At 40.5% G+C, this 19057-nt stretch overlaps 1 protein-coding gene across 3 annotated transcripts in view; it reads right to left on the bottom strand.

The window, feature by feature from the left end:
* The window catches only part of NAP1L1 (nucleosome assembly protein 1 like 1), a 28090-nt gene extending 11053 nt beyond the window's left edge, over positions 1-17037 (bottom strand). For 2 of the 3 annotated variants that reach the window (XM_088054907.1, XM_014248906.2), the window contains exons 1-4: positions 16927-17037; positions 2830-2864; positions 2064-2152; positions 859-961 (exon numbers count right to left, since the gene is read on the bottom strand). In XM_088054907.1, the coding sequence (XP_087911033.1) occupies positions 859-961; positions 2064-2152; positions 2830-2846 (209 nt within the window). In that variant the 5' untranslated portion in view covers positions 2847-2864; positions 16927-17037. The remainder of the gene's footprint in view (positions 1-858; positions 962-2063; positions 2153-2829; positions 2865-16926) is intronic. The other variant, XM_005519376.3, reaches the window with a different exon arrangement.
* Between the last annotated feature and the right edge of the window lie 2020 nt (positions 17038-19057).

Genomic DNA, 19057 nt, shown 5'->3' with positions numbered 1-19057 from the left:
AACAAGATTGAAATCCTTAGCACAATCTCTTAAACTGAGGCTCAACCACAGTTAGAACTAGAGTATTCCAAACACCTGGGTAAATCATGAGAGAAACATGCAATAAATCTTCATACTAAAAACAAGTTCTACATTATCAATGAGTAACAAAGTAAAATCATAGTACTGAATACAATTAAGAGCGATCTCACCGTTAGTTTGCTTGGCTTTATGAAGAAGTTCAAGACAATTGAGTTATTCTTTGTTAAGAAATATAATCTTCAAAATTTGCTGCTTTGTTTCACTGAGGACAGCAGCTGGTAACACTTTCAAACACACTGTCTGACCCCAAGTAAGCCAGAACTGGTTTGCTAAATGAGCCGCTGTACTACAAATGTGTAAAAGGAAAGCAATTACCACATGCCTCATAAATGAAGATCAACTAAGGAAAATTTTGGCAAGAATCTATAGCAAATTTTGATACATGATAAAACCACATGAAGTACTGCTACGAACAGAATAAAGAGACTGTATTAGAGGCATCAGGCCTTCAAGTAGCTGGCTATAGTTTAAATAACTGATGTTTCATGACAAGGCAAAGCTACAAAAGAGATTCCAAGGAGCAGAAAAGTATCCTATGAAGTGTGCCATTCTGTAACTGCAGAGGAAAACATCAACCACTGTAAATATTAGCATTCTTTTCTTCATGAAACCTAAACAACATCTCTTCCATTTTGAGATGCACTACAGACAGACTATATTAGTTTTTCTGCTATCTGAGCAGCACAGTGGTTTATGACCACTAATACCATAGACAACACCATTCAGAAAGCAAAAGAACCATTTTAACACTCTGCTAAAGCTAAACAAATGCTGTACCTTTCTATATATCCTGCAGATGTTCCTACCAGACCATCAAGTCTTTCCTGAAGGGCTGCAAGGATCTGAGGATTCTGCATCATCTGCACAGTCAACTGCCGAGCTAAGTTAATAAAGAAAGTTATGTAAGCACAAAGTGCATCTTTTGGACCAATCTTGTAAGAAAGAATTGTGCATAAAAAAATTAGATAAGCAAGAATGACAGATGCAGAAGAACTGTTTACAACTGTGTCAAGTTTCCCTACTACCAAAATTTGTTTCTGATTTATGAAATCCAATTTCCCTCCAGGATTCCTACAGTATAATTTCCCCTCTCACTCTCACCTATAATAGACGGAAAATGACTGAAAATACAAATTATTCATCTCTACGTTCTTGTGGGACACTTAAATGCATACCATTTAGTTACTGCATGCCATTTAATTACTTCAGCTAATGAATGTGCTCCCCAAAACTCTGCAATCCAGTTTTGAAAATACTTCTTCCAACAGATTAGCAAAGCATAACATCTTGAGCAAAATGTTCTATTTTACTGTAATTCTTCCGTTCAAGAAAACATGTAATGTGGCACTATTAGCAGTCCAAGTAATTTTATTGCAGAGATTATTAGTTATTTCTCTTTTTGCTAATTGCTCTTTGGATTCCATCTGTGCCCCACACTTGAAATAAAAAGCATGATTAAGACCGTTCAGCACTGACAAAACAAGTATTTTGATATGTACTTGTGTTTTTTGTGGAGGGGGGAATAAAAAAGCATTTATTAACTTCAAGAGTGGTAAGACTAAGCATGATTTGTTGTGTCAGTTGATCAGCAAATTACTAAACAACTAATTAAGAAGAGATACACACACATGTATATGCACAATAATTTTTATACCCAAAGCTTTACATTTGTCAAGTTTTTAACTGTTTCCAGTTTTGAAATAGTCCAGTCACATATCCACAATAATCTCATCTTTTCCAATTATACAAGTGATCAGCACTGCCTGAACCTGGCATTAACCATACCTAAAATGAGTAAGTACAGACAACTAATAAAAATCACACGATTTGAAAAAAAAGTCCTTGCTTCAGAACTTAAATACAACTGTACACCTTAAATTGTTTTCTCATTTCCTATTATTTTTTGCAGTAAAATATTTTTAACAGACTAACTAGAAAGTACATATGCTTAGAGGTTTAGAAACTCTTGGTTTCAACATTACCTTTGCTGTTGGCATCTTCACCAGTTTCTTCTTCTTCTACTTCTTCAACATCTTCCATATCCTGCTGATCAAGTTCAGACTGTTCTTTGCTATTAGAAATATTCAATAACAGCATAAATAAGTTAATTTTATAATATACGAGCTTAGCTTAAGCTAGAGATTATGTTGCATCTTTTGATCTATGACAAACAAGTCTTAAAAGCCAAACAAAGACAAATTTGTCTTCACAGAAGTTTCACTTTTGACAATCCCAGAACAGTTTAAAGAATTAGCAAACTCACAGAATTACAAAGTTTCCTTTTGTAGAAAGAATTCCTTTATCTCCTGTTCTTACCAACCAGTCAAAGCCTCCTTCTGCCCCACATATCTTCCTTAAGATGTGCAGGCCTTAAAAACTGTGGGAAGGATCACCTAAACTACACTTCAAATGCTGCAAAATAAGAGCACTCAAAGTATAGAAAAAACCCTACAGTGAAAACAATAGAAATGGGCAGTATCATCTGTTTTTCCCCTCCAGAATTCCAACTAACATAGGAAGTTGACTTGTGCCTTCTTCCACTTTTATATTTACTTATAATCAAGATCACAAACCCATTTATCATGAGCAACGTAAGTTTTTCTTCCACATGCTATAAACCTCAGGCCTTGCCACAGTGCTCAAGGTCAGTATCTAGACCCTGCCTATCCAGTAACTGAAGAGCCCAGCCACGTCAAGTACAGCACAGGACACACTTAAGAGCCTCATTAAGGTACAAATGTTACTTACTTGTCTATGTCAGCCATTCTGCTAGATTTCAAACACTAGAGGGAAAAAAAACCAAACAAAACACATAAGAAATGCAGCACTAGATTTCAGTTACAAACTTTATGGTCACATGCCATAACACTAAAAGAAACACAAACCATGTCAACTTTATGAAGCAAGATAAATACATATTACAGTCTGAAGAGTGGCACATCTCCCTTGAACATTTTGAGCTCTCAGTCTAAAACATACAGAAATACTGAAAAACTTTGTTCTTGTTGAGAACCTCTAGATCTACTCAAGTAAATTAAAAGTCCCAAGTAACAGCAAAACGCCATGTTGAGTTTTGGATTTTAGGACTGTACCAATATCACTGACTGAAAATTAGTCCTAAATATAAAATTGGAATATAACCTGAGAAAAACTGAAGCAAAAAGGGTGCAGGTAACTGCTTATTCATTTCCAGCATATGACTGCAGACAGAGCATACTTACAGCTAAATCAGTTTAAGAATGAAGAGGCCTTTTTGTGGCTTTACTTTCAATCCCAACTTTGCAAAACTAATCCAAGTAGTTCCTCAGAATATCCACAATATTACAACATTTTACAAAATCATTGGTTCCAGGCCATTTAACATGAATAATTCTCATGTCCTGAATGGTCATAAATTTCTTAAATCTCTCAGTATAATCATAAACATATTCCATACACAGTAACTAGAAACATTTAATATTGGGACTACTGCAAATCCTGCATACCATGGAGAACCTATGTTCTCAAACATATTATAAAATGAGTAACATTTTCTACCAGCAAAACAGTATTTGGGAGTCTAGTCTAAAAAAAAGATGTTTTAGAAAACTTGGAGTCTAAGACAATACCATGCACAAGAAAACACTGTCCCGTTACTACCATATGCCAGTAATTCAGCAAGCTCCAACTACCAGGAATAATCTGTTGGCCAAGAAAGCAAGGAAACCAATGCTTTAGAGTCTCCATTCTACCTGCTGTCCTGTAAGCTGAACAAATTCGAGTTTCCTTCAGGAATTTCAACTCCTTACAATGCAATGCCTTCAATAGTAATTTTAGCAAAGTGTTGGATGAATGTTTTCCAGAAGAAGTGAAAACTGCATTTGATCTGTCCAAAGTGTAGCACAAAAACACAATCCCAGTAAGATCAGGATATTAACAGTCAATATGAAGAAACATGTTAGAATCTAAACTTCAAAACTAAACACCTACATTTTATGTCAATATAATCTAAATATATTTTTTCTGGTATCATAACTACTTCCCAACAATTACATGGAAAGGAAGTATCTGATGTCCTCACTTAGGACCACAATTTTATGGTGCTAAATTAAGATCTAGGACATAATCAATAAGATTCAATTCCCTAATACTTAGAAAAACCTGAGAACCAAGTACTTGTCCGTCTGTTTCAGAAAAATAATACAGTATTTGCTAATAACTAGAAGACAGCAGTGCTATAAACCAAAGAACATCTAACAATTCAGTAAGAAGAATTGCAGCAATATCCTTAACTCATTCAGATTGTATTTGCATGTCTCGTAATTTCAGTTTTACACGTGTAACAATTCCCTATAACAATTCCAAAGACTCTCCTTTGAATACCATTCTCAAAGATAGCATGGACTGAAGACCTACAGAAACTGAAAGCATGCTACAATTACAACTCCCAGAGGTCCCTGTTTTACTTGAGCAATGTAACAGCATTATTTTTGATGTACACAACACTGTATCCATGAAAAATAGGTAACTTTTTCCTTACACACTTCCTCTTAACTTTTTTTTAATGCAGGACCATTTCAAGGAGACTGATAGCATTGCTGTGCAAAAGAACACAAGATGCACAGCTCACCCGCCTTTCATAATTTTTCTGCATATACAACACAGTGATGCTTCTTTTAGAGACCAGCATTTCCTTTCTCTGTTCTCCCTATCAAAAAAAGCTTCAATTTCCATAAAACAAAAGGTAGTTCTTTCAACAAAGTGTGACCAGTGACAGCACAAACCCTGTGGTCTCTCCAAGTCAGTGGGCTAGATGAAACAGCAGCTGAAACACCTTAGAGGTTTTCTGAAAGAGACCAACCTCCACAGCTCATTTAAACACTTTTTTCCTAAATGAAGATAAGATTGGCTATAAACAAATTATGCCTAAAAACTTTTAAGAAGCATCCAGCCCATCTCCAACATTTCCAATGCCTCAGAAAAAAAGCAATGATACAGTAAGAATTCCCTCAGAAACACTTCTGCCTTACTATTACATTCAGAAAAAACACTGGCTCAGTAGCGCAGGTATTTGACAATGTCATAACAATTATTTATTTCAGAAGCTAGTCCTCGTTTTCCCCAAGACCATGCAGGCAAGCTGACGATATCACTCAAGCTTCTGAGATGCAATATTCAGCTCAGAGATCAGATCTAAGATTTTTCTACACGATTCAACTGTGTAGCAGAAGTTTCACCAGCAGTCTTGTGTTACTGAATTCCTCACTGGGCCCTTGTTTTCACCTCTGAATAACTACTTGTCATCTCGAACTTTCATCCATTCTTTCGCTGTTCATCCTCTTTCCAAGATCACTTCTGACCATGCTAAAGGCATTCATCTCACTGCAGCACCCCGTGGGACTCCAGGGTCTGCCTCTCTCTCCTCACTGCAACGGGCAGTTATCTCCCTCTGTTTTCTGGCTCTTAAACAATCCATGCAAGCACTGTATGTTTTCAAATTATGGCCCAGTTTACTCAAAGACTTTGAATAACATTCTTCAAGGATTTTTTTTTTTTTTTAATTAAAATAGACTGTATAAAGCAGCTGTCAAGTTCAGAGCATCCCTCTAGTGTATTTTTTTTCCTCTTCTCCTTGCAGCAGCCTTTTTCATGTCCCATCCTTTAATCTTCCCTCCACCTTTTTACACAACTCAGTATCAGAATATACACAGTTGGAAGAGTTCTTCTGCAAACTGAGAAGATACTAGTGTCTGTCACGACAATTATCTGCCAGCTCTAGACAACTGTTCTTGAGTAAGGAGACTACAAGGCACTGCCAAGAAAACTATGCTGGCAGACATTTAAGCTAATCTGTGCAACCCACTAGCATGAAAAAGATGTAGTTGCATCACATTTTGTTTACTGTCATTTACTTAAATAACCATAAGCTTCTCTGCAAACACAGCTCTACTGGCAAAAAAAAAAAAACCCAAACAGAAACAAAAACACTGCAGAAAAGCACTGAGAAAATGCATTACTTAAGGGCAAACAACCTCCACTATCTCTGCTCAATGCCCAGCTCAAGGTCCTGGTCTAGTCTTCAGAGTTTCAAATACGCTATATACTACAATCAATAAATACCATTAGAATACATCACTGCAGTATCTCCCCAACACTAAATATTCAAATATAAAACTCATATCACTCCACCTTCCATAAGACACAGCTGTCCTTCCCAGTTCTCACTCATAGGTGCATTTAGGTTCATCAACAGCAGCTGCATCTTGGCATGTGAGCAACAAAATCACTAGCGTCACTCCCTGAAGTAATGCCAGGGAGATACCAGTTCAACAGTTATCAATGCAGGATTATAACAAACGTGGATACATCTGGTGTATTACTTCAGGCCTCACTGTCTAGGTGATTGTTTTGGACTAACATACTGCTTGGAATCTGGGCCTCCTGACTGCATGAAGAGGTTTATGAGAACAAATAAAGGGTAGTTGACATCCCTGTATAAAACCAGCATGCAAAAAACCTTACTAGTAAAATATTTTTTTTCCCTATTACTTGAACTGCTACAGCCACTAACTGTTTGAATGCAGTAGACTGCATTATGGTCAAATACAGGTGACCATGGCTGTAGGTGCCCACAGGCTTCACTTAAAATGTTTTGCTGCTCATTGTAAAAATATGCAGAAGAAAAGCAACAGTTATCTTTTCAAGGCTTGAAAGAGAATGTGTAGGAAGTTCGTGCTACAAAAAAAAAAAAAAAGGAAAAATACAGAAAAGCAAGCTATACTGCAAGTTTCCTAAAGGTTCAAATTTAAAACCTCTTTCATAGACGTACCTTAAGCCTGCCTGCCATCACAAGAAAGCATGTTCTCTATCAAAATGGGAAGGTTAGAAGACTTAATCCAGGCACCAGCTTACCCTCAGTTTTGAATCCAGCAGAATTACTAAAAATTAGCAAAAATCCACTAAAATTTAAAACTTATCAAAGTCGTGACATTTTGCTATTTTCATTAGGCTTAAAGGACACTTGGTCTTGTTAAACTGTCATGTTTCCCAAGAAACAGAGTTTGATACATGCAGAACACTCATGTGTTCATCCTCAAGTTAGTCATTAGTGAGCTTTCAGTTTTCAAGGGTTATCATTTCCTCACTAAGTGATTTTGCATAAGTGAAGATAGAAATACATTCTTAAATGTTCAGCACTTCCTGATCTTTCCTTTATCCACCCAGAAACTAGTCTGAATTTGCACAGAGGCACCAGCCATGTTACAGCTAGGATGCAGGCTTTAGTGAGAAGCCTTTTCTTTTTCAGATCAGCTTTCCATGTCCCAAGTAAGCACACTGCTATTAGATTACCCGGACATCCGCTCACCCTCAGGAAGACAGGTCACAGCGAGGTGAACTACAAGACAGCTGAGGCAGCGAAACATTCCTGAGACACAGTTCCTCCAGCAAAACAACGGCATTTCTGCACAAGCCCCAAGGCTGGCAAGCTGACAACACATCTCAGATGTTCAGCATCTCCGAGCATACCATGCCACAAAGAGTACCCATACCCTCCCCTTCAGGAAACACCTCTGCTCCTTCTCTAGACAAATTGATCACACAATTACCTCTACAAATTAAAAGAAATTTTTCAAGTTGTTTAGGAGTCACAAATATTTTTTTTAAGTCTATCAGACCCAAACTACAGCCAAGGCTTATTATGTCACATTTTTAAAAGAAACTATTCTTTTGTCCAAACTGATTTCCTCAGAAGTCAGTAATTGAGTGCACTACAAATACAAGTCAACTTGTCCACAGAATAGCATATCAGGCTCTTCCTATCCCTGGCAAGCCTTGAGCAACCGAAAGCAATACATTAACAGAAAATACTTAAAACAAATGAGCCCTATGTGGGACTCAGAAGCTACAACATAAGGTAACAAACTAAGTGGTGGACTAAGTCAGATGTCAGTGAAGGAAAGACAGGTCTGCCTGGCAGACAGCTAGTTGTATTTAAAACATCATCAGGATTAAGTCTGGTAAACTATTTGCAATGTGTGCAGAAACCAAAGGTGTCAGACAAATGACATCATACAAGTTCAACTCTCACTAAAGACTGGGAAACTCAAGAGCGATACATTCACTGCAATGTTCTTGCCTAGAATTTAAGAACAACTTAAGAATTCTCCTTACACAATCATTAAATACAGAAAACAAAAATTAAAATAGTGTAGAGATCCATTAGAAAACACTCTTTACTGCAGATGTTCCAAGTAATTGTCTGAGGTAGTTTGCTCAAAACCTCTAACAGAAGTTTGTAACTTTAAAGAGCTCAGATGCTCTGCATAGTGATCTTAAAGGTCTTTTCCAACCTAAACAATTCTGTGAGAACTGAGTGAACTGTTTAAAAAGTGCATAGTACATGGTATATAGTTTCACACTTCAAATGCCTTGGTACTACAACCCAAAAAATGCATCACTCATTCCAAATGTGTTAGCAGAAGCTATGGTAGCAATCACTGGGTAGGAAAATTGTTATGAGAGAAAAGATCATACAGTTCTGTAGGAATTAGGAGAACATTTAGCTCTTCTTCAAAAAGAAGCAATTGAATAATGTATTGGTTAAAATATCATTTTAAAAGGGGGAAAAAAAGCAGAAGACAGAGTGTTTCCTTTTTACTTGTGAGACCAAATTCATGCATCCATTACCACTAGCATGAAAACTGGTCATCAAACAAGGGGATATTGTATCTGTTATCATCCTGAGGGGAGACCTCATCACTCCCTACCACAACCCAAAAAGAGACTTTAGTTGCGGAGGGAGTGGTCTCTTCTCCCAGGTTAACAAGCATCAGGATGAGAGGAAATGGCCTCAAGTTATGCCAGGGCATGTTCAGATTGCGTATGAGGAAAACTTTCTTCACTGAAAAGGTTTCCAAGCATTGAAACAAGTAGCCTAGGGAAGTGCTGCAATCACCACCCCTGGAAGAACTCAAAAGATGTGTTGATGTGGCACTTGGGGACCCAGTTAAGCAGTGAACACAGCAGTGCTGAGCTAACAGCTGGACTCAATCTTAGAGGCGGCCTTTTCAACCTAAACAATTCTATGTTTCCATGATTAACACAACAGCTAAACATGTTAAACAGATTATATCATTCATCTTAGGGAAAAAAATAGGCCTTCTTAGCAAAGCTGAAGGTCCAAAAAACAAAACCTCCATCTCAATCAAATGAGCAGAGTAGTGCAGTCCTAGAACATCAAGATACCACATCTATGTGATGAAAGACATTATCACCACTGAACTCTCCAGAGAAAATTCCTTGATTAGTGCCTCAAAGCTATTCTGTTAACAAAAGATTTCTAACTGTTAATGTAGGAACAAAAATTGACAACATTTATTTAAATTTTCAAATCTAGAATAGATAATTAAAACTGTCTGCCCAAATACATGCACAGAAAACATGAGTATGATATAATAAAGAACACAATACTAATATAAAAGCTATTAAGTTCTGCATAAAGAGATTAAGGAGCTAATGGTCAGTGGAAGCAAGGAATCCGGGTGTCTCAATACAGTAACAGAAAAGTGACACTGGACCCTTGCAGTAACTCAAATCCCTTCATTTTGACACAACTTACTTTGCTAGCACTAACTCATCCACCTCGGGCAAAAGACATGCACAGTTAACAGCAGAAATGCTAACTGGCATGGCAATATATGGGAACCTTTAGCAGAAGCTGAAGTAAGGTGAACTGACAAAGCAGAAAAGGGCAAGAAATTCAGACAAGAAGCAGCGTTTCACGAAACACACTCAGAACTTCTAGCTACATACATGAGCTTATATATCCAAGATGGGAAGCATTCATATCACCACGTGAGATACATTCCTTTCATAAAGGGAATACCCAGTTTCTCTTCTGAATGATCTTCAAATCAGAAAAAGTAAACCCTGTTGGAAAATCTTATTGTAGTTCTTCCTTAGCTATGCATAACCTCATACCCCCTTCCTTTCATCAATGTCTAAATGACAGCAAAGTTAAAAAATGTTCAAAGCATTTCTTTGTACAGTGTTAAATCTTCAGTTACAATAGTAACAGCAGGGTCAAGAGACAGCCTGTCACACGCTAGTACCTTTCAGAACAACTCGGGAAAAGGGTAAAAAGCAAGTTTGAAGTTACTGTGAAACTGTACTGCTACATCTTGCTTACAGTAATACAGCAAAATTCAGAATCTGGCTGCAGAGAACAAAAGAACACTAAAACATGATAATGCTGAACACCAAGTAACACAATACAATTGAAACTGCTCTCTCCCCTTCAAGTGGTATTTTTGCATTCCCTAATAACTCCTGAGGTAAAAGCATCAATTTCAGCCATTTGCCAATGCAACTATTTCACGAGTGCTTGTAGACCTCTGAACAATACAAGTATACATGTTACAGCATGAAAACATTTTCCACATTTCAACTTAAAAGTGCTCTACACTTGTATGAGAATGCCAGTTGATGGGGAAAAGTCTAATTCTGCAAAACAAATCAGAGGGATAATATATATAAGTAGTATTATTACTCAGCTATTAGTAACTGCAGTATTTGTTTTCGTTCATGTGAAAACCCATTCTAAGCTCTCCTCTAAACTAATTTTTCAATCAGGAAATGAATATTCAATCAACAAATATTGAACTCTTCTCTTTGTAGTATTTTTACTCCATTTTGGATAGTCTCTGTTTACTCTTTCAGCAGAAAAAAGCCTCCATACCAAGGAGATCAACTACAAAATCACAAATTAAAATCATGACAAAATTATATCTGCATGCTTGTCTATGCTACTGACCTGAGCTCCCTGATCATGTTCTAAAAATAGAGTAATTAGCACGCAATGTTGCCTTTGTTCTGAATGCCAAGATTCTGTATCAGAAAACCTAACAACTTCTACATAGAACAATCTTTCATTATTAGAAAAGTAACAAGTTTAAAACCAAACCTGGAAAAAAATAACAAGGTTTTTTTTTTATTTTTTTTTTAAAACAAGCTATTCAGTATAGCTTTTAATGCTTTTACTTTCCATCATGGATAACGGGAAGAACAGCAGCCATCCTAGAGGGTTGAAATCTAAGTCTTTATGTATAAAGCAATTGAATTGAAATTTCCCAAAGACAGTCTTTCTCAACGCAGTTCATGTTGGTACAAGTACTGAGTTTGTTAAAAAGTGGCAAAGTAATAAAAAAATAATTGTGTTTTAACAAAGTTCTTCAGGTAGCAGGGTACACTCATAACAGCTTAAAAAAATCCAAAAAACAACTTGTGCATGCCACAACATCAAACAGTGGGAAAGAGCATTAATTGGCTGCCAAGATCACCACATAATCAAACACAACTGTACTGGCAATTACATTGCTATCTGCAAAACTCACAGGCTGAAGCATTCAAGTTTTTATCCAATTTGACTTCAAAAACTTCTAAGCATGCTTACGTGAAAAGAAAGTTTAAAAACACTGAAAAATAAGTACAGGTTTCAGAAGTGCGCTTTTTGCTAGAACATCTGGAATGCAATTTTAAATTCATTTACTAACCAAGAAGCCACTGAAATTCCTAAAATGTATTTAGCAACTTCTTTGTTAGCTTCTGATCAGTATTTTTTCCATGGAAATCAGGCCACTACTGAACTACCAACTTTAAAACACCCAGTTTTCAACTAAAAAGTTAGTGTGCACTACAAAAATACAATACAACCACAACTTTAACACATTTTGGAGGCTGTTGGGATGAGATGTTACAACTGCCACTAAAGACCCAACAGAAAAATGCCCATGGTTATGGTTTCAGCCAGTCACCTTCAAATAAATACAGGTGCCATTTAAAAAGCAATTGCAAACATATAGTAGGGCTACAGAGAACTTGAACCATCGAACTTGAGCACTGTTTACAAAGTTGTCTTCAGAAATACTCTCGTGTAAATTTCACTCCTGGTTGCCTTTGGCACCAGTAGTGATACCTCCAAAACACTGAAGATGGTGGTAAAAGAATTAATAGGCTGTGTCATGAAGATCTCACCAGTTACAACATAGCAAGCATGTTTTGAAAAAGCCACCTTGCACACACAATAAACAGCATAAAGCACCATACCAGCTTACACTTAAACATTCAAAGATGAGTAATTTCCAAAACAGTAGTATCACAAATTAACAACTGCATAAAAGGCTGACCCAAGTGAGGTAAAATAAATAGTATTGAATTCTAAAGTAACAAATAAAAAGATGCAATTCCAACTACTTTAGAATTCAAAGGGTCAAAAACCTGCTATGTAAAGACATATATAATGGCATGCAGCCCACCGAAGACTTCTACTCAACATGCAGAAGTGACAAGATCTGAAATGTATGGTGACTAAAACACACAATACAAAATATGATCATGTGCACTTCAGCAATGTATCCTTAATGAAAATACTGTATTCACTGCTCAACACTGAAGAGAGGAACTAGCTCAGCTAAGGACCCAGCAACATGAATACCTGAACAGAAGCAGTTCACATTTTATATTAATAATATTTGACAGGACAGCAACAAGAAATGACAAAAAAATACATACATTAAAAGAACTGATTCAAACTTGGTTTCAATAGGAACTATTTTTTTTCCATGTACCCTCCCTGTGTTCCTCAACTCGACTTTTCAAAATGTCAGGTTTTTAATTAGGGCCTGAACTAAACCAAAACTTTCCCTCATGGGCAAGTCATCCCACAAGAAATCTGAAAGAACTGCTTCCGCTTACTTTGAAACACTGCATAATAAACAATACCTAAATAAACTAGTGGATTGAACCAACCATAGTGCAGATGGTCAGAAAAGATAACAAGCACTTACGTTTCAAACCTGGGTCTTAGAAGTCTAGGGGTTTGTTCATTCCAGATTTCAGGCACCTTCTTAGTTAAGTATCTTAACAAGAATCTCCAATACTTGGCTCATTCTAGTATCTCTCGTGTTTCGGGTGAAGGTTTCTTCATTGTTTGATATTTGGGTGGTGGTAGTGATGGTTTTTTAAAGAATAAATGTAAAATTGTCATTACGTTAAAAGCTACAGGTATATCCAAAACCACACAATTTTTGTATCTAAAACTTGCTTTCACCTTTTGAACATAAAAACCTACCAAGAAGAAACTGGTAGTACTTTGTTCTATAGTTCTCAAAGACCAGGTGAAACAGTTGATGAGCAAACTGCCTATTCATTATGGCAAGTTAAGATTTAAATTGAGATATCACCGTTGCAAATCATGTCTGTGCAGATGTACATTTAAGCACACAGCCCCCAAATGCATCTCTATATTCCTGTACTAAAATCTAAACAGCTTTCCATCTAGGAAAGATGTGAAGTTTAACCTTTGAGAAGTAGTTCATTTAAAAGATTAATCTTTTGGGAAAACACAAGTTCCTTCATATCTTACATTATTTATATCTTTAAGCAATTCTAGAGTATCAAAGGTAAATTAGCAAACTTTTTTTTTTTAATGCAACTTTAGTTTTAATCTGCAATATATGGTCCTGGTAAACTTAAGGTCAAAAGTTATGACTAAATACACAAGGCCACATCACTAATTAGGATTTTTCCGCCTGCATTTACTTTGCTGATTCAGAAAATAACAGAATCATTTAGTGTAGGAAGCCCTCAAAGCCCTCACACGTTGCTTCTAAATAGCTTAATTTTTCAGAAGGTCATCAAATGAATCCCCAAGCAACTTCTGTGATGCCTTCCGGGCATGTCTGGTTTTCTAGACAAATACATTATGACACCAGACCTGCTCTCCAGATTAACAACGTTGGGTGATGAGAAAATGCACTAACCTCTGAGCTGAGTGAGAAACAGATAGATTGAATTAGCTTTAATTATAATCACTTTTGAACACTACATTATTTACAAATGAAAACTGACCTATAAGCATTAAACCCATCATCAGAACCCTTCCTCGGATTAAACACATACTATGAAGTTCCACTCCATCATTTAGTACCCGCTTCTCTAAGGAGAAGCTCGATGGAATGCAGTTTCCCAGACCAGTTGTGAAGACCCTTCCTTCAGCTGTACTAAAATAAAACCAGCATTAGAAGTCTTGTTTCTGTCTGCAAAGTTCTGTCTTCTGTCTAAATGGCTATTAGTACCCCACAAATACCAAAGCACTCCAGCTCATGGAAAATCACAGAGCTGAAGTTCCACTGAATGTATATACAGATGCAGAAAAATAAACAGGCATTGAAAGAACACCTGCATCTCCATCCTCTGTAACCTATCCAATTCCTGCAGTTTCCTTTAGAGTCAGACCCTTAGTTAGAGATATGCCATGTTTGCAGGTGTTGCACAGCAACCTGAAGATGAACTGCATTACAACTACATTCGGAAAAAGGTGAAGATACCAGAGACATGCTCATTATACCTGTTATTCTACTGGAATAAACTGGCTTTCACTAAAGGATTGAACCAAAATTCAAAACAGAATATTCTTGACTTATTCCCCCCTAAGATTTTTCACTATTGAAATTAATATCCTCAAGCTATTTTACTCCCTGAAGAAGTACAATTTCTGCCATGATGAGTCGAGTTCTTTGTCTTACAAGAGCTTTAACTTTTAGGAGTCTAGTGACTAAACAGGTTTTTATCAAATGTACAGGGTAAGCCAAAGTTTCCACATGGATGTAGAGTTCTGTATTAGAGGTCATGGCCTCAGCCTGGAAGATCCAGGTCTCACTCAGGGCTGTGAAAACTCTGTTAACAAAGGTTCATAACACCATACCCACAGCGCCTTGGTTTCAGTTTCGCTTGTGCACACATGCTCAAAGCTAAGCAAAAAACCACACCACCCCTTTCCAGAGTGTTCAGTAAGCATGTCACCATAACAAGTCCCCCACCTGATTCCAGGACTAGTTTCTGAGTGAAGCAGGGGCTAGATGATGCACAATGATGGTGGGAGCATTACTGTGTATATGTAAACAGGGCTGCAGCAGATCTGGCACTTTCAACACTTCTTGCAACACTGGGCTGGCAGCGCAGATGCAGCACGGTACTTCTGCATGCTTCCAACACTCACCTCCTAGTCTTGTCAAAGTCAGAGAAAGACCAGGAGTCTGAAAAACACCTATCTACTATCTGTGCACAGGACCAACATTCTACAATACTCTGTCCTCAGAAACCAAGAGTTCATTATATCCAAGATTTGTCACAAAGCACAGAAAAAGTGGAGGGCAGTAAGACTGCTAATATGTATCACTCTCACAGGACTAAGTGGGGGACACACACACAAGCTCAGGTGTCAGTGGTCTGTTCTAAGCACTTAATCAGTGTGTCAGGCACCCAAAGCCTGAGAGGCCTCAACTTTTGTCTGGTACAGAAGCATGCAAGTCACTTAAATTTACATGTATGTATATTTTAAATGCTATAGTCCTACTAGGGATTAATATAATTTCTGGAAACCACTCAGCCTGCTTCAAAGTACAGTGCCTCTCTCATTCTTTAAAGAGTACCATTGTAAAATGGGCACAGCAGGAAGGCTGCTAAAATGCTACTAACGTTTTTGTCAAAAACCACCTTCAGCAGTTCACAGCCTTAGGCCTTAAGTATTCTCTCAAGTTTCATGTTATGACTGTAATTAAAATTATCAGGCACTATCTCCTGCCTGATTAATGTAGCATCTACCAGCAGATGTTAAAATCCCAAGAGGGGCCGAGCAGAGAAGAGTATTCGTCATATCTTTCAGACACCGTGCCCACTTCTCTTACCCTCCACAAATGAGTTACAAAATGAAATGTTAAGTGTATCTCAACAGGGCATCAAACATATACCTAATTGCATTGAGCTTGGAGATAAACTGTGGAAGGTGCTGCTGTAGCATTACTATACCAGTTGCTTGAAAAAAGGTTTGTGTTTTTTTCTGCAAGCAAATGAGGTAGGTTTTTTATTCAATATTGAAAGCCTCACAAGTATTGGCAGTATAAGACCCCTAAACATTCAATACGGAACAGAGTATGCTTTACACGTATACAGATCTAGCTAAATGCTGAACAAAAGGTAATACTTCCACTTGTAGTTACAAAATCTTCCAGGTAGTTTCTCAGCCTTCCTTGGGGCCACTAATTTGGGTGATACCAACTAACAGGCACCCGGAGAAGCGACATGTTGAACTCCCGGACACCACTTTACCCTAAGGCAGGGCGCGGGAGCTGCCCGTCTCCTGCCCGAATCTCTGGGTCCCCCTGCCAGCAGCACAGCACAACACACCCGCGCCGCGGCTCCGCACGGGAGCGGGAACAAGGCGCGGGAGGCGGCACAAGGCCACGGCGCGCTACCATCCGCCGCTCCCCATGTGCGCACACACGGCGCGGGCCCCCGCGCCGGACCGGCACCGAGCCCCTCCCGCGCCCTCCCCGCGCCCGGCCGGACACTCACCCGCTCCTCCCCGCGCCGCTCTCCGGCCCCGCTGCCCTCCCGCTCCCCGGCCGCGCCGGGCGCGGCCCCGCTCGGGCGCCCACGTGTTGCGGGGCCCACCCGCCTCCCCCCAGCGCCGGCCACGCCACGGGCCCCGGCCTAGCGCGGCCCGGGCGCTCCGCGGGGCGCGGCGGAGGGACGCTCGGGAGGCGGCGAGCAGCGCTGCCCGCTGCGGGCCCGGGGGCGAGCAGCGGCGCCGCCGCCCCACGGGCCGCGCGGGGGTGGGGGTACTCGGTGTGGCACGGGCACCGCCGGCCCCCCGCGTCCCGCCAGCCGCGGGGCCCCGCTAGGCCGGGCCGGCATCCACCGCCTCCCCGCGAAGGAGCGGGGGGCCGCCGCCCCCTCGCCCGCCCCCCGTGCCCCCCACACCCGCGGCCCGGGGCGGCGGCGGCTGCGGCCGCGCTCCGGCAGTACCTGCGCGGCCCGCGGGCGGCGGTGACTCAGGAGCAGCGAGGCGGAGGCGCCGCGCGGCCGGCGGTGAAAGGACCCGCGCCCCCGCCGCTCGCGCTCATATAGAATTAACGTCACCACGTAACCCCCCTCCCCCGCCGCCCGCGTCTCTTGGCAACGCGTGCGCGCGCCCTCGCGCCGCCCGCCCGCCCCGGGAGCGCGCGCCGGCCGTTGGCCGAGGGCGGTTGGGCCCGAGCGGAGGCGCGCGCGGGGCCGCCCCCCGTGCCACCCCCGGGACTCGAGCCCGTGTCACCCCCCCGGGACCCCTGCCCGCTCCCGTACCCGCGCGCCCAGGGGAGCGTGCCCCTCGCCCCGTCAGCCCCAAGCCGCCGGGCGCTGCCCCGGCAGGAGGGCGCGAGGGCTGACCCGGCAGCCAGCCAGGGTGTGATGCTACCCCGACTGCTTCGGTGCTGCCTCAAGCCCGAACTCGGGGGTTTCTGAAGGCACCTGAGCGTAAACAGAAGTTACTCGGGCAGGTAAACTCCATTCACACGGGCCACAGGTACCACAAAACCACAGTCAGTACTAGCTTACCTTGAAAGACCAAGCTGAGCATCGTGGTGGTTCATCGCAGTTTCGACAATTTCTGCTTTGGCTGGGGTGAACAGCCAGAGGCAGCAACAGCTTCAACCCTCCTATTTTGGCTTGTCGTATTTGCCTGCCAGAGACTTGGTTTCCTGCAAATGCCTGTCATGCCTGACTTTAAGCTTCAAACAAAGTCGTTCCTAAAACGGATTTCTTTCTAGGGTTTCTCCCCCATGCTCATGGTCTTGAGCAATAGCATGGAGCACACTTGGAGAAGACATCTGTGATCTACACTAAACTTAAGGAAATTTAAATGTCTTCGAGACTTCTAGCTCCCCTTGGCTGGAATGAGCCAATGATCCCAAATATAATTAGGTGGGATGGTCAGACGCACGGTGTGATGGCACAAGAGCTGTTTGCTCAGGCTATATTGCCAAATACTTAATGTGTATTCTTTGGAATTTACCAAATTCTTCCATCTACTTGTCTAAGCAATCTGCAGCCTAAATGTATCTATTTAAATAATGAAAATGACAACAGAAAGCAAAAGAAGAAGAAAACGCGGTGGATCTGCCAAGTATCTGCAACACATTCTATATTAAGAACAAGGAAACTATAAAGGATTCTATTCTGTATGGTGCCACACCAGCTTTGTTCCAGCGTGTCTTGATTTGAAAGGACAAGTGTCTGCTAAGGAAGACAGGAGCCTCCCTTGAAATGAAAAATGTAAACCCCCTCCCTCCAAATCATAATTTTGAAATTAAAGGGCTCTCAGGCAAAGATATGGGAGCAGGAATAGCAGTTCTTTACTAGTATGTATAAATAAAAACCTACAACTTAATAAGAAAATTAAAATAAAGTGCAGTAGTACAAAAAACCACTGACAGAGTCAGAAAACAACCTGACACCCTGCTGGTCAGGGTGTTGGTAGCATTCTGATTAAATGGTGGCTGAAGCCCTCCTGGAGTGACAGACGTGGTTCTGTTGAAACAGTAATCCTGTAGAAGGGTGTAGTTTTCCTCTGAAGGTCCAGTAGTGATGTGAAATGATCTGGTTTTCCTCTGGGAATCCAGTGGAAAAAGGCTAGCTGCGGTGTTCCAAGTCTCAGATTCCATCCAGGTAGGAATGGTTGGCTCCTCCCCAGAGTGGAACATCTCCCAGTGGGATGATGTAATCTTATCAGTCATGCTGTGAGACTCAATGGCCCATGAGCAGAAGAGATCCTCCTGGAGGGAGGATGGGTTGTGGAAGAGATAAAGAACACTGCCACACCTGGTTTTAACAGATGGTAATAGAATACATGTTTTTACATCTTACATTGCTACCTAAGACACAATGTTTGGCAGTAAAACCTCGGCCCCCAAAAGCGATGTCTTTGTGGCAAATAAACCCCATCTGCAAGACAGAAGTTAATTTAAAGAACTTAAGGATGCCCTCCTATTCCCCAGCACACTGAATTTTTGAAAGTGGGCTTCTTTATATCATGCCATTTTAAATTGTTTGAAACCACAAAGCTGTAAGGAGGAAAAAGAAGGATCCAGGACAGGGGTTGCGCAGCATAGTCCAAGTG

This window comes from Pseudopodoces humilis, chromosome 5 (genome assembly GCF_049639895.1).
Source record: "Pseudopodoces humilis isolate 2021_Gansu_Grassland_sample_001 chromosome 5, ASM4963989v1, whole genome shotgun sequence".
Taxonomy (NCBI): Eukaryota; Metazoa; Chordata; class Aves; order Passeriformes; family Paridae; genus Pseudopodoces; species Pseudopodoces humilis.
This window is presented reverse-complemented; position numbering and strand designations above follow the sequence as displayed.